The sequence below is a fragment of the Oncorhynchus tshawytscha genome, linkage group LG13 (assembly GCF_018296145.1).
Source record: "Oncorhynchus tshawytscha isolate Ot180627B linkage group LG13, Otsh_v2.0, whole genome shotgun sequence".
Lineage (NCBI taxonomy): Eukaryota > Metazoa > Chordata > Actinopteri > Salmoniformes > Salmonidae > Oncorhynchus > Oncorhynchus tshawytscha.
The window spans coordinates 12,387,013-12,410,967 of record NC_056441.1 but is presented as its reverse complement, the minus strand read 5'-3'; the positions used below and the strand labels follow the sequence as shown (position 1 = coordinate 12,410,967).

General features: G+C 47.6%; 1 protein-coding gene across 1 annotated transcript in view; it reads left to right on the top strand.

The window, feature by feature from the left end:
• Positions 1-20,195, top strand: part of LOC112246015 (DENN domain-containing protein 3) — a gene marked incomplete at its 5' end in the record, with an annotated part of 48,807 nt that extends 28,612 nt beyond the window's left edge. Inside the window, 8 exons of the mRNA XM_042295030.1 lie at positions 4,643-4,772; positions 4,966-5,073; positions 15,915-16,057; positions 16,605-16,765; positions 17,076-17,230; positions 17,636-17,754; positions 18,065-18,202; positions 19,379-20,195. Coding sequence (XP_042150964.1) covers positions 4,643-4,772; positions 4,966-5,073; positions 15,915-16,057; positions 16,605-16,765; positions 17,076-17,230; positions 17,636-17,754; positions 18,065-18,202; positions 19,379-19,573 — 1,149 coding nt within the window. The remainder of the gene's footprint in view (positions 1-4,642; positions 4,773-4,965; positions 5,074-15,914; positions 16,058-16,604; positions 16,766-17,075; positions 17,231-17,635; positions 17,755-18,064; positions 18,203-19,378) is intronic.
• Between the last annotated feature and the right edge of the window lie 3,760 nt (positions 20,196-23,955).

The following is a 23,955-nucleotide window of genomic DNA, read 5'->3' as shown; positions in this document are numbered from 1 at the left end:
TCTATTTGCACACACTTTATATATGTGTTTCTATTATTATTGACTGTACGTTTGTTTATTCCATGTGTAACTCTGTTGTTTTTTGTCACACTGCTTTGCTTTATCTTGGCCAGGTTGCAGTAAATGAGAACTTGTTCTCAACTGGCCTACCTGGTTAAATAAAGGTGTTCTCAACTGGCCTACCTGGTTAAATAAAGGTGAAATGTAAAATAAAAAAATAGGTTTCAGGGAATCTCCTCCTGCAAAGGTAAAGTGGGAAAAATGTGTGCTTTACAGATTGGAAAATGGTCTGGAGGGATCATGACTTTGCCAGGGGGGCTGGAATAGTGTAAGGGAGGTTTCAAGTAGCTTGGAGTGTACCAAGGGGATGAGGGGACAATGGAAAAACATTGGAATGGGTGAGTTGAAATGGTGGAAGGGAGGATGAGATGACAGTGGTTGTTAATAATGTGGTTGGGGGATAAATATCATTGGGTTCTACAAAGTGTATTGTATTTGTCAAACGCGTTCTTGTACATCTTGTGAGTAGGGCTGCTACTTTCCAGTTCCAGTTTATACAAAGGTTGCTTTATGGACTGGAAAATGTGGTTTGGAGAGGGGTGGCAGGTCTGGTATTACAGGCAGGGTAGGGGGATTAGATTTAAAGGCTTTATTTTTTGGTACTGTAGATAGGGGGTGTGTCAAGGTTTTAAATTAAGATACATTGAAAAACAGAAGAGACTCCTTGGAGGGTGAAACTGGATGACAAGGTAAAGCCAGCATGGAGAGCACTGTACAGGGTACCGGTACTAAAGGGGACTGGTGATATGTAATGGGGGGTGTTGATGACAAGGTAAAGCCAGCATGGAGAGCACTGTACAGGGTACCGGTACTAAAGGGGACTGGTGATATGTAATGGGGGGTGTTGATGACAAGGTAAAGCCAGCATGGAGAGCACTGTACAGGGTACCGGTACTAAAGGGGACTGGTGATATGTAATGGTCGGTGTTGATGACAAGGTAAAGCCAGCATGGAGAACACTGTACAAGCCACCGGTACTAAAGGAGACTGGTGATATGTAATGGGGGTGTTGATGACAAGGTAAAGCCAGCATGGAGACTGTACTGTAAAGGGGACTGGTGATATGTAATGGGGGTGTTGATGACAAGGTAAAGCCAGCATGGAGAACACTGTACAAGCCACCGGTACTAAAGGGACTGGTGATATGTAATGGGGGTGTTGATGACAAGGTAAAGCCAGCATGGAGAGCACTGTACAGGGTACTACTAAAGGGTACTGGTGATATGTAATGGGGGTGTTGATGACAAGGTAAAGCCAGCATGGAGAGCACTGTTGCAGGGCATCATTAAAGGGTACTGGTGATATGTAATGGGGGTGTTGATGACAAGGTAAAGCCAGCATGGAGAGCACTGTACAGGGCATCAGACTGTTGGTGATATGTAATGGGGGTTTGATGACAAGGAAAGCCAGCATGGAAGCACTGTAAAGGGGACTGGTGATATGTAATGGGGGTGTTGATGACAAGGTAAAGCCAGCATGGAGAACACTGTACAAGCCACCGGTACTAAAACACTGGTGATATGTTGGTGGTGTTGATGACAAGGTAAAGCCAGCATGGAGAACACTGTCAAGCCACCGGTACTAAAGGGGACTGGTGATATGTAATGGTCGGTGTTGATGACAAGGTAAAGCCAGCATGGAGAACACTGTACAAGCCACCGGTACTAAAGGAGACTGGTGATATGTAATGGGGGGTGTTGATGACAAGGTAAAGCCAGCATGGAGAGCACTGTACAGGGTACTGGTGATATGTAATGGAGGGTATTTGCATGGCATCATTGGAGGGTGTTGCATGGCATCATTGGAGGGTGTTGCATGGCATCATTGGAGGGTGTTGCATGGCATCATTGGAGGGTGTTGCATGGCATCATTGGAGGGTGTTGCATGGCATCATTGGAGGGTGTTGCATGGCATCATTGGAGGGTGTTGCATGGCATCAGATGTTGGAGATGATGTCCCTTTTGTAACATAAGAGAAACCATTTTGAACTGTTTTATGGAGTGTGAGAGGATGAAACCTCTCTTTGAAATACTAGACTCTTTGTTTACAGCGGTAGGGGAGATTTTCAATAACACTGTTTTTATTTTGGGGTTTCAATATACTAAGCAACAGAAAAGAAAATGTCAATTGTTAAATGTTATTTTGGAGCAAGTTAAGATGTCAATTTTTGTGAGTAGGAAACATAAAATAGACACAGGATATGGGCAGGATGTAAGATGTGGTTTTAAAGGATTAGTCAAAGTGGATTTTGAATTCTTGTTCTTGGCTGTAAAAGATCTCCCATTGTTTGAGGAGAAGTGGGTTTATGAAGGAGTGGTATGTTTCGTGGAGAAGGGGGCTTATGAAGGAGTGGTATGTTTTGTGGAGAAGGGGGCTTATGAAGGAGTGGTATGTTTTGTGGAGAAGTGGGTTTATGAAGGAGTGGTATGTTTCGTGGAGAAGGGGGCTTATGAAGGAGTGGTATGTTTCGTGGAGAAGGGGGTTTATGAAGGAGTGGTATGTTTCGTGGAGAAGGGGGCTTATGAAGGAGTGGTATGTTTCGTGGAGAAGGGGGCTTATGAAGGAGTGGTATGTTTTGTGGAGATGTGGGTTTATGAAGGAGTGGTATGTTTTGTGGAGAAGGGGGCTTATGAAGGAGTGGTATGTTTTGTGGAGAAGGGGGCTTATGAAGGAGCGGTATGTTATGTGGAGAAGGGGCTTATGAAGGAGCGGTATGTTTTGTGGAGAAGGGGGCTTATGAAGGAGCGGTATGTTTTGTGGAGATGTGGGTTTATGAAGGAGTGGTATGTTTTGTGGAGAAGGGGGCTTATGAAGGAGTGGTATGTTTCGTGGAGAAGGGGGCTTATGAAGGAGCGGTATGTTTCGTGGAGAAGGGGGCTTATGAAGGAGTGGTATGTTTTGTGGAGATGTGGGTTTATGAAGGAGCGGTATGTTTCGTGGAGAAGGGGGCTTATGAAGGAGTGGTATGTTTTGTGGAGAAGGGGGCTTATGAAGGAGTGGTATGTTTTGTGGAGAAGGGGTTTATGAAGGAGCGGTATGTTTTGTGGAGAAGGGGGCTTATGAAGGAGCGGTATGTTTCGTGGAGAAGGGGCTTATGAAGGAAGGCGGTATGTTTTGTGGAGAAGGGGACTTATGAAGGAGCGGTATGTTTTGTGGAGAAGGGGGCTTATGAAGGAGTGGTATGTTTCGTGGAGAAGGGGGCTTATGAAGGAGCGGTATGTTTTGTGGAGAAGGGGGCTTATGAAGGAGCGGTATGTTTTGTGGAGAAGGGGGCTTATGAAGGAGTGGTATGTTTTGTGGAGAAGGGGGCTTATGAAGGAGCAGTATGTTTTGTGGAGAAGGGGGCTTATGAAGGAGCGGTATGTTTCGTGGAGAAGGGGGCTTATGAAGGAGTGGTATGTTTTGTGGAGAAGGGGGCTTATGAAGGAGCGGTATGTTTTGTGGAGAAGGGGGCTTATGAAGGAGCGGTATGTTTTGTGGAGAAGGGGCTTATGAAGGAGCGGTATGTTTTGTGGAGAAGGGGAAACAATTTTTTGTTGATGAATGTAGTTTTAAGTTGAATGTAGTTTTTTAAATTTTAAATGTATTTTGTTTTTTAAAATACTTTTATAAAAACTCCCTCTCTCTGTCACTCTCTCTGTCACTCTCTCTGTCACTCTCTCTGTCTCGCTTTCTCTCTCTGTCTCGCTTTCTCTCTCTCTGTCTCGCTTTCTCTCTCTCTGTCTCGCTTTCTCTCTCTCTGTCTCGCTTTCTCTCTCTCTGTCTCGCTTTCTCTCTCTCTGTCTCGCTTTCTCTCTCTCTGTCTCGCTTTCTCTCTCTCTGTCTCGCTTTCTCTCTCTCTGTCTCGCTTTCTCTCTCTGTCTCGCTTTCTCTCTCTCTGTCTCGCTTTCTCTCTCTCTGTCTCGCTTTCTCTCTCTCTGTCTCGCTTTCTCTCTCTCTGTCTCGCTTTCTCTGTCTCGCTTTCTGTCTCGCTTTCTCTCTCTGTCTCGCTTTCTCTGTCTCGCTTTCTCTGTCTCGCTTTCTGTCTCGCTTTCTGTCTCGCTTTCTGTCTCGCTTTCTGTCTCGCTTTCTGTCTCGCTTTCTCTCTCACTCGCTTTCTCTCTCGCTTTCTCTCTCTCGCTCTCGCTTTCTGTCTCACTCGCTTTCTCTCTCGCTTTCTCTCTCGCTCTCGCTTTCTGTCTCACTCGCTTTCTCTCTCGCTTTCTCTCTCGCTCTCGCTTTCTGTCTCACTCGCTTTCTCTCTCGCTTTCTCTCTCGCTCTCGCTTTCTGTCTCACTCGCTTTCTCTCTCGCTTTCTGTCTCACTCTCTCTCTCTCTCTCGCTTTCTCTCTCGCTTTCTGTCTCGCTCTCGCTTTCTCTCTCGCTTTCTGTCTCGCTTTCTGTCTCGCTTTCTGTCTCGCTTTCTGTCTCGCTTTCTCGCTGTCTCGCTTTCTCTCTCTCGCTGTCTCGCTTTCTCTCTCTTGCTGTCTCGCTTTCTCTGTCTCGCTCTCGCTTTCTGTCTCGCTCTCTCTCTCGCTCTCTCACTTTGTCTCGCTCTCTCTCTCTGTCTCACTTTGTCTCGCTCTCTCGCTGTCTCTCTCAGGACCCCCAGTATATGCAGCAGGCTCTGACCAACGCCCTGTTGATGGATGCAGTGGTTGGCTGTCTACAGTCACAAAAGGCCATTTTTGCAGCAACCAAGTTAGCACACTTTGACAGAATGAAACTGGAAGGTATGCTAAAGTTCATCTTTTTGCATGACTAAAATAAACTTGGTAAAAAAATTTTTTTTTTAAATATACCAAAATCTATGCAGAAGGTTATTGAAATGATTAGCAGAATGTGCATGTTCATAACATCTTTTTGCTTCTCAGGAGATGTTCAATTCAACGTTTGACCTCTGACTTGTCTGTCCATCCTGAGCAGTGCCAATGATGGTTCCCAAAACCACGTCAGAGACCCTGAAACACAAGATCAACCCGTCTCTGGACCGGACTAGCCCCCAGGCGGTAGATGTTCTGCTCTACACCCCAGGTAAACCCTTAAGGCTCACTGTCAGCCTCAAAGGAAGGTGACCGTCATGACGTGGAGTTTCAAAGTAGAGCTGACATCAGACACCATTCAGTTCCTGTTCAACAAACTGGTAGCACTACATATATCTGTAGAATGATTTCCCAGTACTATAAACATCCTGCAGTATTCTCTGTAGATCAAGTAGGTGCTGCCGGTATTTCCTATTCAACTCCACCAAAATGTTCACTCTCCCCAGTCTAGGACATCCCACGTACCTTCAGACACTCAGATCATGACTGTCATGGCAGTAAACCTCAAATATGTGTTCTGTAGTCGAGGCATTGCGTGACAACAACAACACAAGACTCATGTTGCCCGTGTCCTAGTAACATACGTCACATTCCAGACCTGGGTTCAAATACTATTTGAAATCTTTCAAATACTTTGTGCGTTTGCTTTCATCTGCCTTAAGTGTCAGGTGGGTGGGGTTTGAACTTTTGGGACTTTTCTACTGGTTCCATTGGAACAGGCAAGCTCAATCAAGCACAGCTAAAGCATTTTAAATGATTTGAAGTAGTATTTGAACCCAGGTCTGTCACAGTGCTGCATTCCGCTGCTGCTAGGACAGTGATGGTGTCAGTGTGGCTAAAGCCTCCTTGGTGTCAGTGTGGTGTTACAGGTGGAAACTTGGCCAGAGGCGCTTTTGGTTCCAGAGATTTTTTTACTGCCTCTTAAACAAGTAATGAGGCACCGATTTTTCCCAACGCATCACCACCAACCACTTCCTGTTGTGTTCCTCAGTTTCATCCTTAGTTTCATGCGCTGATTACTGGTAGTAGGGTCATACAGTAGGCACAATAGAATCACTGAAATTGTTCTTCCTACTCAAACCACAAACATTTATTATATTACACAGTCTTGTATTACACAATGAGATGTGTTTTAGTCGGACTTCTGTATCAATTTGACATCTGAAACTTATGTTTCAAACATCAATCATTTTGAATCAGCATTCTTTTTTTTTTCTCAGGCTCAATAGTACGTCTCATGTTGTTTTGACTAGGGCAGATAAGAAACAGACCCTAGTCTGCAAGGATCCTCCCAACACCTAAACTAAAAGGAGCCTCAACCTAGTGACATCAGGGAACCAACACACTATCCCTCCTCCTTCCCCTGGTCCTCTCACAGACAGTGGTCCTCCTCCTTCCCCTGGTCCTCTCACAGACAGCGGTCCTCCTCCTTCCCCTGGTCCTCTCACAGACAGCGGTCCTCCTCCTTCCCCTGGTCCTCTCACAGACAGCGGTCCTCCTCCTTCCCCTGGTCCTCTCACAGACAGCGGTCCTCCTCCTTCCCCTGGTCCTCCTCCTTCCCCTGGTCCTCCTCCTTCCCCTGGTCCTCCTCCTTCCCCTGGTCCTCCTCCTTCCCCTGGTCCTCTTCCTTCCCCTGGTCCTCTTCCTTCCCCTGGTCCTCTTCCTTCCCCTGGTCCTCTTCCTTCCCCTGGTCCTCTTCCTTCCCCTGGTCCTCCTCCTTCCCCTGGTCCTCTCACAGACAGCGGTCCTCCTCCTTCCCCTGGTCCTCTCACAGACAGCGGTCCTCCTCCTTCCCCTGGTCCTCCTCCTTCCCCTGGTCCTCCTCCTTCCCCTGGTCCTCTCACAGACAGTGGTCCTCCTCCTTCACCTGGTCCTCTCACAGACAGTGGTCCTCTCACAGACAGTGGTCCTCCTCCTTCCCCTGGTCCTCCTCCTTCCCCTGGTCCTCCTCCTTCCCCTGGTCCTCCTCCTTCCCCTGGTCCTCCTCCTTCCCCTGGTCCTCCTCCTTCCCCTGGTCCTCCTCCTTCCCCTGGTCCTCCTCCTTCCTCTGGTCCTCCTCCTTCCCCTGGTCCTCCTCCTTCCCCTGGTCCTCCTCCTTCCCCTGGTCCTCTTCCTTCCCCTGGTCCTCTTCCTTCCCCTGGTCCTCTTCCTTCCCCTGGTCCTCTTCCTTCCCCTGGTCCTCTTCCTTCCCCTGGTCCTCTTCCTTCCCCTGGTCCTCTTCCTTCCCCTGGTCCTCTTCCTTCCCCTGGTCCTCTTCCTTCCCCTGGTCCTCTTCCTTCCCCTGGTCCTCTTCCTTCCCCTGGTCCTCTTCCTTCCCCTGGTCCTCTTCCTTCCCCTGGTCCTCTTCCTTCCCCTGGTCCTCTTCCTTCCCCTGGTCCTCTTCCTTCCCCTGGTCCTCTTCCTTCCCCTGGTCCTCCTCCTTCCCTGGTCCTCCTCCTTCCCCTGGTCCTCCTCCTTCCCCTGGTCCTCCTCCTTCCCCTGGTCCTCCTCCTTCCCCTGGTCCTCTTCCTTCCCCTGGTCCTCCTCCTTCCCTGGTCCTCTCACAGACAGCGGTCCTCCTCCTTCCCCTGGTCCTCTCACAGACAGCGGTCCTCCTCCTTCCCCTGGTCCTCCTCCTTCCCCTGGTCCTCCTCCTTCCCCTGGTCCTCCTCCTTCCCCTGGTCCTCCTCCTTCCCCTGGTCCTCCTCCTTCCCCTGGTCCTCCTCCTTCCCCTGGTCCTCCTCCTTCCCCTGGTCCTCCTCCTTCCCCTGGTCCTCTTCCTTCCCCTGGTCGTCCTCCTTCCCCTGGTCCTCTCACAGACAGCGGTCCTCCTCCTTCCCCTGGTCCTCTCACAGACAGCGGTCCTCCTCCTTCCCCTGGTCCTCCTCCTTTCCCTGGTCCTCCTCCTTCCCCTGGTCCTCTTCCTTCCCCTGGTCCTCTTCCTTCCCCTGGTCCTCTTCCTTCCCTGGTCCTCTTCCTTCCCCTGGTCCTCTTCCTTCCCCTGGTCCTCTTCCTTCCCCTGGTCCTCTTCCTTCCCCTGGTCCTCCTCCTTCCCTGGTCCTCTCACAGACAGTGGTCCTCCTCCTTCCCCTGGTCCTCTCACAGACAGCGGTCCTTCCCCTGGTCCTCTCACAGACAGCGGTCCTTCCCCTGGTCCTCTCACAGACGTGGTCCTTCCCCTGGTCCTCTCACAGACAGCGGTCCTTCCCCCTTCCCCTGGGCCTCTCACAGACAGTGGTCCTCCTCCTTCCCCTGGTCCTCTCACAGACAGCGGTCCTTCCCTGGTCCTCTCACAGACAGTGGTCCTTCCCCTGGTCCTCTCACAGACAGCGGTCCTTCCCCCTTCCCCTGGTCCTCTCACAGACAGTGGTCCTCCTCCTTCCCCTGGTCCTCTCACAGACAGCGGTCCTTCCCTGGTCCTCTCACAGACAGTGGTCCTTCCCCTGGTCCTCTCACAGACAGCGGTCCTTCCCCCTTCCCCTGGTCCTCTCACAGACAGTGGTCCTCCCCCTTCCCCTGGTCCTCTCACAGACAGTGGTCCTCCTCCTTCCCCTGGTCCTCTCACAGACAGTGGTCCTCCTCCTTCCCCTGGTCCTCTCACAGGCAGTGGTCCTCCTCCTTCCCCTGGTCCTCTCACAGGCAGTGGTCCTCCTCCTTCCCCTGGTCCTCTCACAGACAGTGGTCCTCCTCCTTCCCCTGGTCCTCTCACAGACAGTGGTCCTCCTCCTTCCCCTGGTCCTCCTCCTTCCCCTGGTCCTCTCACAGACAGTGGTCCTCCTCCTTCCCCTGGTCCTCTCACAGACAGTGGTCCTCCTCCTTCCCCTGGTCCTCTCACAGACAGTGGTCCTCCTCCTTCCCCTGGTCCTCTCACAGACAGTGGTCCTTCCCCTGGTCCTCCTCCTTCCCTGGTCCTCCTCCTTCCCCTGGTCCTCCTCCTTCCCCTGGTCCTCCTCCTTCCCCTGGTCCTCCTCCTTCCCCTGGTCCTCCTCCTTCCCCTGGTCCTCCTCCTTCCCCTGGTCCTCCTCCTTCCCCTGGTCCTCCTCCGTCCCCTGGTCCTCCTCCTTCCCCTGGTCCTCCTCCTTCCCCTGGTCCTCTTCCTTCCCCTGGTCCTCCTCCTTCCCCTGGTCCTCCTCCTTCCCCTGGTCCTCTCACAGACAGTGGTCCTCCTCCTTCCCCTGGTCCTCTCACAGACAGTGGTCCTTCCCTTGGTCCTCCTCCTTCCCCTGGTCCTCCTCCCTCTCCCGGTCCTCTCACAGACAGTGGTCCTCCTCCTTCCCCAGGTCCTCTCACAGACAGTGGTCCTCCTCCTTCCCCTGGTCCTCTCACAGACAGCGGTCCTTCCCTGGTCCTCTCACAGACAGTGGTCCTTCCCCTGGTCCTCTCACAGACAGTGGTCCTTCCCCTGGTCCTCTCACAGACAGTGGTCCTTCCCCTGGTCCTCTCACAGACAGCGGTCCTTCCCCCTTCCCCTGGTCCTCTCACAGACAGCGGTCCTCCTCCTTCCCCTGGTCCTCTCACAGACAGTGGTCCTCCTCCTTCCCCTGGTCCTCTCACAGACAGTGGTCCTCCTCCTTCCCTGGTCCTCTCACAGACAGTGGTCCTCCTCCTTCCCCTGGTCCTCTCACAGACAGTGGTCCTCCTCCTTCCCCTGGTCCTCTCACAGACAGTGGTCCTCCTCCTTCCCCTGGTCCTCTCACAGACAGTGGTCCTCCTCCTTCCCCTGGTCCTCTCACAGACAGTGGTCCTCCTCCTTCCCCTGGTCCTCTCACAGACAGTGGTCCTCCTCCTTCCCCTGGTCCTCTCACAGACAGTGGTCCTCCTCCTTCCCTGGTCCTCTCACAGACAGTGGTCCTCCTCCTTCCCCTGGTCCTCTCACAGACAGTGGTCCTCCTCCTTCCCCTGGTCCTCTCACAGACAGTGGTCCTCCTCCTTCCCCTGGTCCTCTCACAGACAGTGGTCCTCCTCCTTCCCCTGGTCCCCTCACAGACAGTGGTCCTCCTCCTTCCCTGGTCCTCTCACAGACAGTGGTCCTCCTCCTTCCCCTGGTCCTCTCACAGACAGTGGTCCTCCTCCTTCCCCTGGTCCTCTCACAGACAGTGGTCCTCCTCCTTCCCCTGGTCCTCTCACAGACAGCGGTCCTTCCCTGGTCCTCTCACAGACAGCGGTCCTTCCCCTGGTCCTCTCACAGACAGCGGTCCTTCCCCTGGTCCTCTCACAGACAGCGGTCCTTCCCTGGTCCTCTCACAGACAGCGGTCCTTCCCTGGTCCTCTCACAGACAGCGGTCCTTCCCTGGTCCTCTCACAGACAGCGGTCCTTCCCCTGGTCCTCTCACAGACAGCGGTCCTTCCCCTGGTCCTCTCACAGACAGCGGTCCTTCCCCTGGTCCTCTCACAGACAGCGGTCCTTCCCCTGGTCCTCTCACAGACAGCGGTCCTTCCCCTGTTCCTCTCGCAGACAGCGGTCCTTCCCCTGTTCCTCTCGCAGACAGCGGTCCTTCCCCTGGTCCTCTCGCAGACAGCGGTCCTTCCCCTGGTCCTCTCCAGACAGCGGTCCTTCCCCTGGTCCTCTCGCAGACAGCGGTCCTTCCCCTGGTCCTCTCGCAGACAGCGGCCCTTCCCCTGGTCCTCTCGCAGACAGCGGCCCTTCCCCTGGTCCTCTCCAGACAGCGGTCCTTCCCCTGGTCCTCTCCAGACAGCGGTCCTTCCCCTGGTCCTCTCGCAGACAGCGGTCCTTCCCCTGGTCCTCTCGCAGACAGCGGTCCTTCCCCTGGTCCTCTCGCAGACAGCGGTCCTTCCCCTGGTCCTCTCGCCTTCCTTCCCCTGGTCCTCTCGCAGACAGCGGTCCTTCCCCTGGTCCTCTCGCAGACAGCGGTCCTTCCCCTGGTCCTCTCGCAGACAGCGGTCCTTCCCCTGGTCCTCTCGCAGACAGCGGTCCTTCCCCTGGTCCTCTCACAGACAGCGGTCCTCCTCCTTCCCCTGGTCCTCCTCCTTCCCCTGGTCCTCCTCCTTCCCCTGGTCCTCCTCCTTCCCCTGGTCCTCCTCCTTCCCCTGGTCCTCCTCCTTCCCCTGGTCCTCTCGCAGACAGCGGTCCTCCTCCTTCCCCTGGTCCTCCTCCTCCCCCTGGTCCTCCTCCTTCCGTAGTAGGGTCATACAGTAGGCACAATAGAATCACTGAAATTGTTCTTCCTACTCAAACCACAAACATTTATTATATTACACAGTCTTGTATTACACAATGTGATGTGTTTTAGTCGGACTTCTGTATCAATTTGACATCTGAAACTTATGTTTCAAACATCAATCATTTTGAATCAGCATTCTTTTTTTGTGTGGTCCTCCTCCTTCCCCTGGTCCTCTCACAGACAGTGGTCCTCATCCTTCCCCTGGTCCTCTCACAGACAGTGGTCCTCCTCCTTCCCCTGGTCCTCTCACAGACAGTGGTCCTCCTCCTTCCCCTGGTCCTCTCACAGACAGTGGTCCTCCTCCTTCCCCTGGTCCTCTCACAGACAGTGGTCCTCCTCCTTCCCCTGGTCCTCTCACAGACAGTGGTCCTTCCCCTGGTCCTCTCACAGACAGCGGTCCTTCCCCCTTCCCCTGGTCCTCTCACAGACAGTGGTCCTCCACCTTCCCCTGGTCCTCTCACAGACAGTGGTCCTCCTCCTTCCCCTGGTCCTCTCACAGACAGTGGTCCTCCTCCTTCCCCTGGTCCTCCTCCTTCCCCTGGTCCTCCTCCTTCCCCTGGTCCTCCTCTTCCCCTGGTCCTCCTCCTTCCCCTGGTCCTCCTCCTTCCCCTGGTCCTCCTCCTTCCCCTGGTCCTCCTCCTTCCCCTGGTCCTCCTCCTTCCCCTGGTCCTCCTCCTTCCCCCTGGTCCTCCTCCTTCCCCTGGTCCTCTCACAGACAGTGGTCCTCCTCCTTCCCCTGGTCCTCTCACAGACAGTGTGTTTTTCTAGGCCTATCCTGCTGATTATTACGATAAGATGTGGAGATGACCGTCTAGGCATTAGTAACAGTGCTGCTTCAGCACAGAGCACCATTGAAGTCCTAGCTCTCAGGGTCTAAATGTAGGTCATTAATATGTGCCGTTGGACAGTGTCCATATTCCTTCCTCCTTTCCGTTCTGTTCAACACTCCTCCCCATGAAAGGGAGGATGTGACACAGGATGTGACACATCTTTTTTTATTTTTCCTATTATGATTTCTAAAAAGGATTGTTACGCCATCAGAGGAAATAGAACAGTTTGTGATTGTATTTGAACATCTGATTGATGTCTTACTAGATCATGAATGATACCTGACAGAAGTTCCATATGTGTGACATTATGTATAACTGTCAATGTTTACACTTCGTGTGTGTGTGTGAGAGAGAGAGAGATGTTGACTGAATGTTTACTCTTCGTCTGTGTGTGTGTGTGTGTGTGTGTGAGAGAGATGTTGACTGAATGTTTACTCTTCTTCTCTGTGTCTGTGTGTGTGTGTGTGTGTGTATGAGAGAGAGATGTTGACTGAATGTTTACTCTTCTGTGTGTGTGTGTGTGTGTGTGTGTGTGTGTGTGTGTGTGTGTGTGTGTGTGGGAGGGAGATGTTGACTGAATGTTTACTCTTCGTCTGTGTGTGTGTGTGTGTGTGTGTGTGTGTGGAGGGAGATGTTGACTGAATGTTTACTCTTCTGTGTGTATGAGAGAGAGATGTTGACTGAATGTTTACTCTTCTTCTGTGTGTGTGTGAGAGAGATGTTGACTGAATGTTTACTCTTCTGTGTGTGTATGAGAGAGAGATGTTGACTGAATGTTTACTCTTCTTCTGTGTGTGTGAGAGGGGGAGATGTTGACTGAATGTTTACTCTTCTTCTGTGTGTGTGTGAGAGAGAGATGTTGACTGAATGTTTACTCTTCTGTGTGTGTATGAGAGAGAGATGTTGACTGAATGTTTACTCTTCTTCTGTGTGTGTGAGGGAGGGAGATGTTGACTGAATGTTTACTCTTCTTCTGTGTGTGTGAGAGAGAGAGGTTGACTGAATGTTTACTCTTCTTCTGTGTATGAGAGAGAGATGTTGACTGAATGTTTACTCTTCTTCTGTGTGTGTGAGAGAGAGAGATGTTGACTGAATGTTTACTCTTCTGTGTGTGTATGAGAGAGAGAGGTGTTGACTGAATGTTTACTCTTCTTCTGTGTGTGTGAGGGAGGGAGGGAGATGTTGACTGAATGTTTACTCTTCTGTGTGTGTATGAGAGAGAGATGTTGACTGAATGTTTACTCTTCTTCTGTGTGTGTGTGAGAGAGGGAGATGTTGACTGAATGTTTACTCTTCTGTGTGTGTATGAGAGAGAGAGGTTGACTGAATGTTTACTCTTCTGTGTGTGTATGAGAGAGAGATGTTGACTGAATGTTTACTCTTCTGTGTGTGTGTGTGAGAGAGATGTTGACTGAATGTTTACTCTTCTTCTGTGTGTGTGAGGGAGGGAGGGAGATGTTGACTGAATGTTTACTCTTCTTCTGTGTGTGTATGAGAGAGAGATGTTGACTGAATGTTTACTCTTCTGTGTGTGTGTGAGAGAGAGATGTTGACTGAATGTTTACTCTTCTTCTGTGTGTGTGAGAGAGAGATGTTGACTGAATGTTTACTCTTCTGTGTGTGTGTGAGAGAGAGATGTTGACTGAATGTTTACTCTTCTGTGTGTGTATGAGAGAGAGATGTTGACTGAATGTTTACTCTTCTTCTGTGTGTGTGAGAGAGAGATGTTGACTGAATGTTTACTCTTCTGTGTGTGTGTGAGAGAGAGATGTTGACTGAATGTTTACTCTTCTGTGTGTGTGAGAGAGAGATGTTGACTGAATGTTTACTCTTCTTCTGTGTGTGTGAGAGAGAGAGGTTGACTGAATGTTTACTCTTCTTCTGTGTGTGTGAGAGAGAGATGTTGACTGAATGTTTACTTCTTCTTCTGTGTGTATGAGAGAGAGATGTTGACTGAATGTTTACTCTTCTTCTGTGTGTGTGAGGGAGGGAGGGAGATTGACTGAATGTTTACTCTTCTGTGTGTGTATGAGAGAGAGATGTTGACTGAATGTTTACTCTTCTGTGTGTGTATGAGAGAGAGATGTTGACTGAATGTTTACTCTTCTTCTGTGTGTATTAGAGAGAGATGTTGACTGAATGTTTACTCTTCTTCTGTGTGTGTGAGAGAGAGATGTTGACTGAATGTTTACTCTTCTTCTGTGTGTGAGAGAGAGATGTTGACTGAATGTTTACTCTTCTGTGTGTGTGTGAGAGAGAGAGATGTTGACTGAATGTTTACTCTTCTGTGTGTGTATGAGAGAGAGATGTTGACTGAATGTTTACTCTTCTGTGTGTGTGTGAGAGAGAGATGTTGACTGAATGTTTACTCTTCTGTGTGTGTGTGAGAGAGATGTTGACTGAATGTTTACTCTTCTGTGTGTGTGAGAGAGAGATGTTGACTGAATGTTTACTCTTCTTCTGTGTGTATGAGAGAGAGATGTTGACTGAATGTTTACTCTTCTGTGTGTGTATGAGAGAGAGATGTTGACTGAATGTTTACTCTTCTTCTGTGTGTATGAGAGAGAGATGTTGACTGAATGTTTACTCTTCTGTGTGTGTATGAGAGAGAGATGTTGACTGAATGTTTACTCTTCTTCTGTGTGTGTATGAGAGAGAGATGTTGACTGAATGTTTACTCTTCTTCTGTGTGTGTATGAGAGAGAGATGTTGACTGTGAATGTTTACTCTTCTTCTGTGTGTGTGAGAGAGAGGGAGATGTTGACTGAATGTTTACTCTTCTTCTGTGTGTATGAGAGAGAGATGTTGACTGAATGTTTACTCTTCTTCTGTGTGTGTGAAAGGGAGGGAGATGTTGACTGAATGTTTACTCTTCTGTGTGTGTATGAGAGAGAGATGTTGACTGAATGTTTACTCTTCTTCTCTGTGTGTGTGAGGGAGGGAGGGAGATGTTGACTGTGAATGTTTACTCTTCTTCTGTGTGTGTGTGTGTATGAGAGAGAGAGGTTGACTGTGAATGTTTACTCTTCGTGTGTGTGTGTGTGTGAGAGAGAGAGATATATATTCAGTCTGGCTCATAACAAACTAGAAGATGTATTATAAATAGATATTTATTATAAAGAATAATCTATACCTTTCAGCTTCAGTCTTCATCAGGGTGTTGCTTACGTATAGTTACTATCTAGTCAAACCATGACGTCCTTACTGTATGAGTTGGATCTAATTGATTTGTTCAGCATGAGAGAGATATTCTGCTTGATTTGTTCAGTATGAGAGAGAGATTCTGCTTGATTTGTTCAGTATGAGAGAGAGATTCTGCTTGATTTGTTCAGTATGAGAGAGAGATTCTGCTTGATTTGTTCAGTATGAGAGAGAGATTCTGCTTGATTTGTTCAGTATGAGAGAGAGATTCTGCTTGATTTGTTCAGTATGAGAGAGAGATTCTGCTTGATTTGTTCAGTATGAGAGAGATTCTGCTTGATTTGTTCAGTATGAGAGAGAGATTCTGCTTGATTTGTTCAGTATGAGAGAGAGATTCTGCTTGATTTGTTCAGTATGAGAGAGAGATTCTGCTTGATTTGTTCAGTATGAGAGAGAGATTCTGCTTGATTTGTTCAGTATGAGAGAGATTCTGCTTGATTTGTTCAGTATGAGAGAGAGATTCTGCTTGATTTGTTCAGTATGAGAGAGAGATTCTGCTTGATTTGTTGAGATTCTGCTGGACTTGTTCAGTATGAGAGAGAGATTCTGCTGGACTTGTTCAGCATGAGAGAGAGATTCTGCTGGACTTGTTCAGCATGAGAGAGAGATTCTGCTGGACTTGTTCAGCATGAGAGAGAGATTCTGCTGGACTTGTTCAGCATGAGAGAGAGATTCTGCTGGACTTGTTCAGCATGAGAGAGAGATTCTGCTGGACTTGTTCAGTATGAGAGAGAGATTCTGCTGGACTTGTTCAGTATGAGAGAGAGAGATTCTGCTTGTGGGACAATAGAAATAAAATAAATAGAAAATGTGAATTCAGGAATTTCAGCCTTCATCAAAATGTTTGTTTACATTCTCAGGCCAGCTGGGCGTATCGTTCGACACCGAGGGTGATGGGAACCCCAAACTGTGGTGTGCCCTGAGCGACGGCAAGGTGGTGGTGTTTGATGCAGCCAGCTGGTCCATGCAACAAAGCCAACTTCAAGTAGGCTCTTCACGAGTGGTAAGGGTGTGGACGTGGAACAGGGATGAGACCGCTATTTTAAAAGAAAAGGAAAATTCAAAGGGAGAAGGACAGTTATAGATGTATGAAGAAGCAGTAGTTATTCACTGACCAGTTAATCATCTTTCTGCTTTGACCCATTTGAACTCTATTTAGTGTTTTTGTCCATTAAAATAACTCAAGGGATTCTGCTGCCCCCTGGTGGTGTCTTCAATTTCAGACTTACGTTACCACACTTCCACGTCTTGTGTTCACTTGCTAATTGGAACAAATCTGAGAAAAGCCTGCGGTAATCGAGCTTGCTTCCATGGCTTAAAAAAGCTTCTGGAAAGCCTGTCTGTTTTTTAAACATTTTTCTAATTTAGCCGACGCTCTTATCCAGAGCGACTTACAGTAGTGAGTGCAGACATTTTCATACTGGTCCCCTGTCGAAAACAAATCCACAACCCTGGCATTGCAAGGGCCATGCTCTACCTACTGAGCTACATGGGTTATACATCATAATGGTTAATATCTTCCCAATGTTATTTTATGTTGTTTTCTTCAGAACTGCATGCTGGGAGTAGACCGGCAGCAGGTGTGGATTGGCTCTCAGGATTCCGTCATTTACATAATCAGCACCCGCAGCATGTCCTGTAACAAGCAGCTGACGGACCACCGCAGTGAGGTCACAGGGTTGGCCCTAGGGGAGCGCAGCGAGAAATACAGGTGAGGTGTGACACTGACATGCATCAAACATACAGCTACTACTGGCATCACAGCCATGGAGAGAACCTTCATTTTAGGAGCCTATGATAAAGCCATCAATGAGCAGTCCCAGCTCGAAGTACAATCGAAGACATCCTTTATTTATACCTGGGCTGTGTTCATTAGGCACCAAACAGAAGGAAATGGACTGAAACACAGCAACAATCTGTATAAGAAATGCTCCTTGTTTTGCTCCTGTGTGCCATCCTGAACATAGCCCTGCTGGTTCTGCTTTATGGTATCAGTAACGTTAGTCTTTACCTGTGTGAAGTACTTCCTGTTGCAGCCCCAAGGTGGCGTACTCCTGCAGTGCGGAAGGTACAGTGATGACGTGGGACGTGTCCACACTGCAGGTGAGGAAACAGTTCAGGCTCTCCTGTGACCGTCTCCAGTCCGTTCAGCTCTGCAGTGGAACCCTGTGGTGCTGTAAGTACACATAAAAACATAAAAAATAGTGTACATCAAATGATGAAAATTACTTCTGGCTATATTAGACTTAAGCAATAAGGCCCGAGGAGGTGTGGTATATGGCCAATGTACCACGGCTAAGGGCTGTCCTGATGCACGACACAACGCAGAGTGCCTGGACACAGCCCTTAGCCGTGGTATATTGGCCATATACCACAAATCCATGAGGTGCCTTATTGCTATTTGGTTACCAATGTAATTGGAGCAGTAAAAATAAATTTTTGTCATACCCGTGGTATACGGTCTGATATACCATGGCTGTCAGCCAATCAGCATTCAGGGTTCGAACCACCCAGTTTATAATACTGTATATGACAGATTGATTGTTATAATCGTGGTTGTTATTCCTCCTACATCATTCAGGTGCCAGAGACTGCATTATGGAGGTGTGGAAAAATGGAACGTTGACTCGCAAGATCTCCCTTCCTGAACAGCTCCGTGGCTCCCCCACTGCCTTTAGCAGCTTCCTGCTCTACCAGGAGGTGACTCGTGGTTTATGTGTCTGTAGAAATATAGAAATGAAACAAGCTGAGGCTAGTACTTTTCAGAACCTACCAGGCTGGATGAAATGTTGTTTTTGAAAGGCACTGACTTTGGACCAGAATGTTACCCGGGCTAGTGGAAATCGTGACCTGCTAGCCCGGCTGGCCAGTGTCATGTTTCATCCCTGCATGTATTGTATACATAGTATGTCATGTTTAATATATAGCCTACTGTGCTCAGTGAGGTTTGTGCTACTTTGACATGGTATGGGGGTGATGAAGGAGTGCTGTTGTGTGCTATGTGTTTCAGAAGGAGCAGCTGTGGACGGCCTGTATAGACGTAGGGGAGCTGTGTGTGTGGCACCTCGCGGAGCTCACCAAGCCCTTCCAGAGGATCCAGTTGCCCGACTGTGCAGGTGTCACCTGCCTCATCAAGGTCAAAAACCAGGTGAGACTATCTGCAGACTGCATTGTAGACCGAAAGTTAGGATGCTTCTATTCTACGCTACTGTAGTTTCTATCACAGGGCTTGAGTACTCTACTGTAGTTTCCATAAAAGGGCTTGAGTACTCTACTGTAGTTTCCATTAAAGGGCTTGAGTACTCTACTGTAGTTTCCATTAAAGGGCTTGAGGACTCTACTGTAGTTTCCATTAAAGGGCTTGAGGACTCTACTGTAGTTTCCATTAAAGGGCTTGAGGACTCTACTGTAGTTTCCATTAAAGGGCTTGAGGACTCTACTGTAGTTTCCATTAAAGGGCTTGAGGACTCTACTGTAGTTACTGTAGTTCCATTAAAGGGCTTGAGGACTCTACTGTAGTTTCCATTAAAGGGCTTGAGGACTCTACTGTAGTTTCCATTAAAGGGCTTGAGTACTCTACTGTAGTTTCCATTAAAGGGCTTGAGTACTCTACTGTAGTTTCCATTAAAGGGCTTGAGGACTCTACTGTAGTTTCCATTAAAGGGCTTGAGGACTCTACTGTAGTTTCCATTAAAGGGCTTGAGGACTCTACTGTAGTTTCCATTAAAGGGCTTGAGGACTCTACTGTAGTTTCCATTAAAGGGCTTGAGGACTCTACTGTAGTTTCCATTAAAGGGCTTGAGGACTCTACTGTAGTTTCCATAAAAGGGCTTGAGGACTCTACTGTAGTTTCCATTAAAAGGGCTTGAGGACTCTACTGTAGTTTCCATTAAAGGGCTTGAGGACTCTACTGTAGTTTCCATTAAAGGGCTTGAGGACTCTACTGTAGTTTCCATTAAAGGGCTTGAGGACTCTACTGTAGTTTCCATTAAAGGGCTTGAGGACTCTACTGTAGTTTCCATTAAAGGGCTTGAGGACTCTACTGTAGTTTCCATTAAAGGGCTTGAGGACTCTACTAGACTACTAGATACACGACTTACAGTTCATACTGTATTTAGCTATTCTATTATGTGAAAGTATTCATTAGTCCAAATCAGCTTTGGATCCCCTTCCCGGTTTTCAGCTTAAAAAAATAATAATACACAATACACATTCATAGCACAATGCATTCTGACATGCTGTCCATTGTCAATTTAACATGTCTTATTCAAAACAGATGTGGTTTAATAACCAATAAGAGACATCTTTTACCCTGTCCTGTCAGATCTGGGTTGGCGGCCGTAGCTCGGGGAAGTCCAGGGGGAAGATCTACGTAGTGGATACCCAGCGACACACGGTGGAGAAGGAGCTGGTAGCTCACACAGACTGTGTCCAGGCACTGTGCTCCGCAGAGGACCGCTATGTGCTGAGTGGGGCGGCCCGCGAGGATGGGAAGATAGCCATCTGGAAAGTGGAGTAACTGGAGTGGAAATTCATTACTGCCCCCCGGTGAAGTATTGGGTTCAGAACAGGGTGGTTTTCATTAGGCACCAAAAGGTAGAAAATGGACTGAAACAGAGAGCGGCTACATGGGCCAATAAGAAACACTCTTTTTCGTTTTCTGTTGAAAAAGATTTTGCTACGTTGTGCTCTAATAACCCAGGTTATTGTGAACAGTTGGGAAATGGACTTGTTGTGATTTTAGACTGTCTGTGGATGGATGACTGACCCAAAGACTGACCCAAAGACAAAATAAGGGGTCTTCCTCATGATTGCAAAACCCCCCTCATGGGGGTTTGGTATTGTTGCTCATTAGACTTACAACAACTGAAGTAATTTGTCCAACCTATAGTTAAATACCTTTTTGTTTGTGTTCAGCAGTGTTAACTGCTTATTTTAATGTTAACATCTAAGGGCGAGCCTTGTCTTTTTATATTGGAACTACAGTAGAGATGCATGACAAGTGATTCACAACCATATGAGTATTTTACATTTAATGTATATGTTTTGTTGTTCTAAATCAACCTTTTTGTATGTTTTAATACACAATACTACATTTTTGTATTGTTTACTGGTGTTATTAAACATGTATTATTAAAAATGTATGAATTAAGACTCAATTTATTTGGCTCTGCATGTAACATGACAAACTATTTTCTAAACATTTCAATGAAAAAGTGAAATATTCACTGTAAATAGTAGTTTCATGTGTATTCTGTATATGATTTTGACACCAGGGGGCAGTATAACATCTATTAGCTTTAAATTGACATCCCAGAGCTGACGTCTGTAAACTCAAATCATGAGATTTAACTGACTGAAACCAAGGACTTTCAACATTATTTCTATATAGCAATTTGACTGTGATGCTAAGGCCAGGTGTTTTGGTATAATCTTGGGGATTATAACATTTTAACCCACTTGGCCCATATTCAATCAGATATAATAATTTGTCTGCCTTCATGCAGTACAGTCAGATCTGTATTAAATCCCATTACGGTGGCTACAGGGAAGCCCGTATCTTCATAATCTGAGAATCCTCTCAATCACACCAGCAGATGTCAAAATCATTGAAATCATCATCCAAATGCCAGTGTTCCAATTATAATTCTCCAACTGTCCCCAGCTCCACGAATATAAATCCCTCTCCTCTCTGTGCTTATACAATGCAGCACAGAAACATAATCAGACCACAGTTTTAATTTGGCTGCAGATTGTAAAAAAAAAAAGTGGTTTCCTCAGATTTGGCTGGATTGGAATTTACCCAATGGGTTTCAAATGCCATCTCTTTTACTCATAACTACAAGTTACTTTGAGTTCTAGTAATTGAATCCAGAGCTCTGGAAGACTAATGATGCCTAAAATAGCAGGACTAGATTACACAGTTTATATCCACCGATAAAGTGACAGCAATAAGATTAGTTTAGTCCAACACACACATAGAACAGGTAGGCTCCTCCCATCACAGGCACATTTTACTTCCCAGAAGAACTCCTGTATGTTTGTGGGCAGATGTGTAAACAAAATATACTGTATAAACATGATGTAGGTGGTTATGTGCTGACTGAATACCAAACTGCAACCTATTCCCTGCATCTAGTGCTAATTTAGGCCAGGGCCCAGTTTCCCAAAAGCATCTTATAGCTAATTAGAACTTTAGAACCATAGCATCCTATGGTTCTAAATTGAACTTAGCCTCAAGATGTTATTGGGAAACTGGGCCCTTGTCAAATGTAATGAGCTATAGGAAATAGGATGCCATTTGGGACTGTGTTCAGGTTGATGTTCCTGTAGGTTTTCTCCATATTAGCTAAAAGTGGGGCCATTTTCTATCACTATTTGTATTTACAGTAAATAGCCAAGAAATCTTGAAGATGAAAATGACTGATTTTATTATACCCAGGGAAACTGGATACCACAGAAACGGTACATAACCAATCAAGCAAAGTTATGAAAGATGGCCCTGTGGCACCATTGCCCTGACCTGGGTCTCTGTCATTTTCCTGTTAACCATGAGGTTTGGATGATTCCCTATTCCAAGGGATACTCTGTTTTCAGGTTGTACAGACTTTTAGAACTAACATTGTGTGGGTTGGTGATTGTCAATGACAAATAGGAATCTGCCTCTTATGAGCCAGAACTGAGCGCTGCAGAGTGAACAACCATTTGCTATTTATGAAAAGAATCAGAGAGAGATGTATGTGGCAGTTGAACTGAGAGGGGTTTTTATTGTGTGTGTTTCATATGGATAGAACTCTACTACCATATGCACTGTAGAGACCATCTATTAAATCAATTTGATGGGCAAAATAAATTACTGAGGTAAATGTCTCTGTGTAGTTCAGGAAACGGTGGGTACCGGTAGTTGTATTACGCTAACTGTGATCTGTGCATAGTTCAGGAAACGGTGGGTACCGGTAGTTGTATTACGCTAACTGTGATCTGTGCATAGTTCAGGAAACGGTGGGTACCGGTAGTTGTATTGAACTTGCATTGAGTTTCTCTTTATCAAGAGTCCCCACCATCAGAAATACTGTAGTACACACAATATGGTGTGGGCTGTGGTAACATTATGTTTCCCTATATTGGATAGATACCATAGTTAGAGCACATAATGCATAATAATATAAACTCAGCAAAAAAAGAAACGTCCCTTTTCAGGACCCTGTCTTTCAAAGATAATTCGTAAAAATCCAAATAACTTCACAGATCTTCATTGTAAAGGGTTTAAACACTGTTTCCCATGCTTGTTCAATGAACCATAAACAATTAATGAACATGCACCTGTGGAACGGTCGTTAAGACACAAACAGCTTACAGACGGTAGGCAATTAAGGTCACAGTTATGAAAACGTAGGACACAAAAGAGGCCTTTCTACTGACACTGAAAAACACCACAAGAAAGATGCCCAGGTCCCCTGCTCATCTGCGTGAACGTGCCTTAGGCATGCTGCAAGGAGGCACGAGGACTGCAGATGTGACCAGGACAATAAATTGCAATGTCTGTACTGCGAGAAGCCTAAGACAGCACTACAGGGAGACAGGACGGACAGCTGATCATCCTTGCAGTGGCAGACCACATTTAACAACACCTGCACAGGATCGGTACATCCGAACATCACACCTGCGGTACAGGTACTGGATTGCAACAACAACTGCCCGAGTTACACCAGGAACGCACAATCCCTCCATCAGTGCTCAGACTGTCAGCAATAGGCTTGTAGGCCTGTTGTAAGGCAGGTCCTCACCAGACATCACCGGCAACCGGTCTGGGGCGGTGTGTCACAGCATCATCGGACTGAGCTTGTTGTCATTGCAGGCAATCACAAAGCTGTGCGTTACAGGGAAGACATCCTCCTCCCTCATGTGGTACCCTTCCTGCAGGCTCATCCTGACATGACCCTCCAGCATGATAATGCCACCAGCCATACTGCTCGTTCTGTGTGTGATTTCCTGCAAGTCAGTGTTCTGCCATGGCCAGCGAAGAGCCTGGATCTCAATCCCATTTAGCACGTCTGGGACCTGTTGGATTGGAGTGTGAGGGCTAGGGCCATTCCCCCTATAAATGTCAGTAAACTTGCAGGTGCCTTGGTGGAAGACTGGGGTAACATCACACAGCAAGAACTGGCAAATCTGATGCAGTCTATGAGGGGGAGATGCACTGCAGTACTTAATGCAGCTGGTGGCCACACCAGATACTGACTGTTACTTTTGATTTTGACCCCCCCTTTGTTCAGGGATGCATTATTCCATTTCTGTTAGTCACATGTCTGTGGAACTTGTTCAGTTCATGTCTCAGTTGTTGAATCTTATGTTCATACAAATATTTACACATGTTAAGTTTACTGAAAATAAACACAGTTGACATTGAGAGGACGTTTATGTTATTTATCTAAAGGGACTTATAGTCATACATTTTTAACATATAGGTAGTCCCAGGAATCAAACCCACTATCCTGGTGTTACAAGCACCATGCTATACCAACTGAGCTACAGAGGACCACATACCACATTTAGGACTGACGATAAGCATTGAATCACTACTGTAATGACAAGATACCAGTCATGCACTTTCTTTTTACGGTGGCAATACAACAAAACACCCAACGTTGTGATTTCCAGAACGGAGAATCAGTGTGAGCGTCAGGTTACCAGTGAACAGGTGCTCCTTGCCTTGCACCCCTCTGATGTGGGGGAAGGGTTGGGGTGGTGTGGGAGTGGTTCCTGGTTGGGGCAGTACTGGGTTCCTGGTTGGGGTACAGGGGTGATGCAATCACTAAATGGTAGCCCTTTTCGTTGACACATTGTCCTCAGGTAACTTGACTCCACGCCATGCCCACAGTGTTCTTCCCAAAGCACAGA